At 33.4% G+C, this 5,519-nt stretch overlaps 1 protein-coding gene across 1 annotated transcript; it reads right to left on the reverse strand.

Moving 5' to 3' along the window:
* Positions 1–1,919: 1,919 nt before the first annotated feature.
* On the reverse strand, positions 1,920–2,692 carry LOC142615178 (uncharacterized). The gene is made up of 2 exons (XM_075787876.1): positions 2,573–2,692; positions 1,920–2,395 (listed from the first exon to the last, which is right to left on the reverse strand). Exons 1-2 carry the CDS (start codon positions 2,690–2,692, stop codon positions 2,093–2,095), a joined length of 423 nt encoding a protein of 140 aa, XP_075643991.1. The 3' UTR covers positions 1,920–2,092.
* Between the last annotated feature and the right edge of the window lie 2,827 nt (positions 2,693–5,519).

The raw sequence follows: 5,519 nt of genomic DNA on the forward strand, positions 1-5,519 counted from the left end.
TTCACTCTTTTCCATTTGTAATACTGTTAATTTTTAATGCTAAATAGTCGATTTAGAATAAGTGTTGATATTACATAGTAATGCAACCTTGAGTTTAATAATTCACATGAAGGTATATGTTCTTATGTTATTGGAATGCACCATGATGAGTGAACAACTTTTATATATGTATTTAGACAGCTAGAATTGTATAGTTCTTGGATGGCTTATTTAGAAAAGAAAAAAACAAACAAACAAACAACAAAAACCCTTTAGGTGAATTTGTCATTTTCAAATTCAATTCTACCAAATATCTTTTTGTCTTTTTCTGCGTGTGGGGTGGGCATTTGATCAAAATCTTTTGACTGTGTGGAAAGATTAAGAAATGCTAATTAATTAGTAAGAAAGTATACTCGTGGCATCTTTCAAAACTTGATCACCATAATAAAAAATTTGAAAAAAAAAAATTCTACAAACTCAATAATAATTATACTTTATCATTATGTCAAGATATTAATGAAGAGATATATATCAAATTGGTGGAAGAATTTGGGTTCTTAGCAAATCTATGTAACATTTAACCAAGCTCTTAATTGCCCTTAAAATTTATCAATTTGATTACTCACTAGGACTGATATTAACCAAAGATATGAATGTATATACTACCAATGAGCAAAAATGGCCTAAGATACAGACCAAAACATCCAACATATATGAACCAATCCACCAATCCAGACACTACAGAGTTCACAAGCATTAATTGCCTGTAACCAAAGATACCAATACCATGTGGGAATTTTCAAACATCAACTGAAAGGGTGGGAACACACTTAACTACCTCCCTCATTTAAGAAGAACCAACTGCCCACCATACAACACAGGACCACCAATTGATGATGTCTTATGTATATTTCAGCCAATTTCTTCAATACTTCAGATCCATTGATCTCATTCAGAAAATTCGGTAGTTTAAGTTTTAAGCTCTGAGCTTATGTAGTCATTCTATTATGAATGAATCCACAACAAAAATAGATTAAAGATTTCTTCCACCAATGAATGTGATAATTAAACATATATATGCAACATCGTTTCATTCGATAGTAGTTAAATCAAGGCTAACGACAGGAATTGGTTTAGCAATGAGTTTCAAAAACTTAAGTCGTGATTTCTAACAAGAAAAGGAAGCAATTAAAGAAGAACTCCTCACATGAAAATTTAAATAAAAAAATATAGCAAGAAGAGAGAATAAGAGAACATAGAAGCCTCAGCATGTACGACTTTTGAGGTGTACTTGAGAAAATTTTCCACACAAGCACTGCATTTTACACCTTTCATGTCCTTTCCAAATCCATGCACAGCCAATATTGCACCTTGCACCACATTGTACCTACGGTGTACACATGCATGAATCCATGCCATTTGCATGTATTTTTAAGCGTGTACACACGTATCTATAATATATGTCTAATTGTCTATATATATGCATTCATATACCCTATTTGCTTTATCACATGGTCAATAATTAAGACAAGGTGAAGAAAATTGCATTAACTATCAAACTGCTACACCTAACAAATTAACCAATAACAGTACTAACGATCACCAATTCAACGCTATGTATTAAGCATGCACATTAGGTGTTAGACGATACAAACCAAATTAATTAGTAGCTACCATAGTCTGTCTTAACCAATTGACTAGAATGACCATGATAATGAAAAATTCAAGTTGAAAAACATCGAGAAAGGTATATGATGATGACAAAATTATGATGGGGAGCATCTTTGACAATGAAAAGGATGAAAAGATTGACCAAGTAGAGACATTTCTCATCACCCATATATATAGTCATTTTCTGATGTACATTAAGATAAAAGGCTAGGTCACACATAAAACATCAGCCTATGTTATACATCCATATATATAATTAATTAAGATGCTATAGTTATGCAGACAAGACTAAACATTTGAGCCCTAGCTAGGATAGGATAGTGAGGCCCTACTAGTTCTTCTTGTTTCTCAGGATATATGATAGAGATAAAGTAGAAGATCTCTCTCTCTCTTTCAATTAGAAAGAAGGAATTAGCTAGGGAATTTTGTAGATTTCTGCTGCTCAGTTGTGAGAAGGAGGGTGTGTCTTTGGTGGTGAGTAGTCCAAGTTAAAGCCAGGATTCTTTTCACTGCGTTTCATGTGAGGCACGGCCCAAGGAACCGAAACAAGAGACTCAGTTTTAACAGCACTCGAAGTTTTTGCTACCACCTTCATTGTTTTCTGATTCCTCCTTGTCTTTTTTGGCTTTTGAATGTCATCATTTGAGGGGGTACTTTCAGCAATGCTATCTTTTTTGTCAACTCCATTTTGCTTTGAAACGGACGACTTCACGTTTGATAGATCAAGACCCATCTTCTCATCATTCTGCACAAAATCTCAAGATGTCAAACACTTGAAAATAAGAAGAAGATGAAGATTATAACATCTGGCCATTGAGCTTTAGCTCAACTAGTACTGAAGTTTTAGGTGGAAGATGAGATCATGAGTTCAAGACCTATTGGTGCATGTGTAAATTATGAATAGAAAAAAAAAAGTACAAACCTTAATGGAAAAATGGAAATTCTTCTCCAGCTTCTTATCAACTACTCGAATATGGCGGGCATTACATGCATGCAATATGGAAAGGCATAAAAGGAAAATCAGACAAGAAGTGATTGACATTTTTATGAAAGATTCAGTATAGTCTAAAAGCTTGAAATGAAGGTTGATGGATAGCTAGGCTAGCAAGGAAACAATGTAGTATTTGTTGGCTGACTAGTGGGAATGGTTGAGGTTTAATATGGTGAGAAAGCAAAAGAGAGCTAGCATTAAATGCAGGTACTTGAGTTAATTAAAGAGTTGGTCTTGCAGAACATGAAGGTGTATGGGTAAGTAGAAGTATGAAAGAAAATTGAAGATATGGGCGGCCTCCTCCCTTTTGTCCCTTCCTTCTCACATTAATTTCAATCTCTTGGGTCCCAAAATACAGACCCCCCCACCAGGGAAAGAGAACCAACACAGACCCTTCTTCTAAATATATGGAGAGAGAGAGAGAGAGAGAAGCAGAGAGAGAGAGAAGCAAAGAGAGTCCAAGCTAGAGATTTTCCTATTATATAGAAGAAAGATAATAGAGGGTGGAGGACCATATGAGAAGTGAAACAAAAACAAAAAGGTAAATATATGATGGTTGCACTAGCATACCATATTCTGTGCACACACAAACAAAATTTAAAACAAAAACTAAAACAAAAATAAAAACAAAAACTAAACTAGTGCCTGCCTAATTAATTTTGTTTACCGAGGCTAGGAAGTACTTCATTCCTCCACTATGTGTTAGAGATTCACTATTTTCATCGCTTGCCTCCTTGTTTCTCGCCCTTGCTGCCTTTTTACCTTGAAAAACTTATTATGATTATTCTATGATCAAAAAGTAGGTAACCTTTTTAATTAGATGCATATAGACAGCAAACACCCTTAAGATGTGTGATCATGACCACTTGGTCTACTTTTCCCTTGCATTTTAGGGGTGTTTGGAAGAGTAGTTTGAGTTATGTTGTTTAGGTATTTTTAATATACATGTGGATGAAAAAGTATGTAAAAATGTGTGTAATGTTATTTAAAATGTGAAAAATATTGTTATAACTCATCTCCCAAACATGACCTTAAAGTTTAAAACAAAAGGAGGATGGGAAAATCAGCAATATAGAAAGACGAACCTGTTAGAATGTGTTTAGATTATTTTATTGTTTATATACTCCATTATTTGTTTGTTGAAAGTAGAATAAAGTATACTTATACCTTAAAAAACTGAAGGGTTAACAAATTGTAATAAGCAAATTAATTAATAAGTTAAATGAACTAAAAAAAAAAACACTAAACCAAACCAAACGCACAATTAGTGCTTTTGGGGTAAAAAAAACAAGAAGAAGAGGTATGGTTGTTCATGAACTTAATGGTTTAGCTTGGAAAGTTCAGATTCTGGGCTAAACTAGCTAACTATGTGGTTTGTCGATGCTTTTCAGGGAATGAAGTTGCTAGGATGAGCAAATTATGGCAATAGTAGATGGTGGGAAATTAATATTTCTAGCTCCCTAAGTGTCTTTAGCCCTCAGTGTTCAACATGATTGAGTTGGTTTCAACAGCCAATATGATTTGCAATTAGCCTACCTTTATGCTGAACAACCAAGATTTTCCTTCTTTTTTTTTTTCGATTCAAATGCTACAGCAGCCATGTAGGCTAGAATTGGAGATTATCTAAATTTTCTGTATATGTGTCTAAGGAGAACATTTTTTGTTGGATAGTCAGCCAACTGTTTTCACAAATTATATATGCTCCCCAAATTTGGGATATGGCAGAAATAATTTGCTTGCTCTGATGGTGTATTTTACTATTTTGAATAGTTAGTAACAGCTAAAGCTTTATTGCATTAGGATAGCAATAGTGGAGTTCTACTTTGCATACATCACAAGATTATCCTTAACCCCACATTTAGAACGAAGTAAATTACACATTGACATGAGCTCTTTCCTAATTTTCAAACCCTCGTAATACATCTCGGAGAAAAACCTTGTAAAAGTTGATTTTTTGTGCCTAGATCTTGATCCCCAAATATAAATCATGTGAAAATAAAAGTTAGTTTTCTTGTTTCTTCCCCTTACCCTATGTTCATCCTACACTTGTATAACACAAAATTTGCAACTAAAATTTGCACTTGACATCTATATGATTTTTTTTTTTTAGAAAAAAAAAACTTATTTTTATCAATCTATTGTGTTTTCGTTCGATAATAATTTATTTTTTACCATTAGAGGCTTAGGCTTATTTTTAATGTAGACAATTTTTTTTTTTTTTGGGAAGAAATTATGTAGACAAAATCTGACTCCACATCTTTTATAAGACAACAAAAGATTTTAACAACTAAACTAAATGAAATCTATTATTTGTTGATAATTAATTAATTATATATATATATATATAGAAATTTATATTATGTCAAAAGTCTCTAAAAAAAAGTCTTTTGACTCATTTTCCTTTTACACTTTTAAGTGGTTTTTAACAAAAATATTTAGAATTTAAATCCATCATCCTTCAATATAACAGTTATTACACACTTTTGATCACTTTAGTTAAAAAAAAAAAAAGCATACGCGAACTACCTATAATCCCAAATTTATATTTGACAACCTAAGAATTGCCCTACCAATTAAAATGGGAATGAAACAAAACAAAGACTGAATTCATATATATTCATGTGAATTGTACATGGCAATGAGACAAAAACGTGAGGGCCTCATGATAGATAAACCATTGGACCATTGGACCATTGAAAGGAATGGACCCACATGATGATCAAACACGTAGGGCCTCTGGAAATTGTGGAAGGTTAGGGACAGGAGACAAAGCTGAATGACCCATCCTTTCCTTGTTCCTGAGGCCAGGAACACTCTACAATGCCCCAACCGTCAATACCGGCCGTTCATGACACGTGGCGACCACCCATGTGATACA

This window comes from Castanea sativa, chromosome 11 (genome assembly GCF_040712315.1).
Source record: "Castanea sativa cultivar Marrone di Chiusa Pesio chromosome 11, ASM4071231v1".
NCBI classification, from domain to species: Eukaryota; Viridiplantae; Streptophyta; class Magnoliopsida; order Fagales; family Fagaceae; genus Castanea; species Castanea sativa.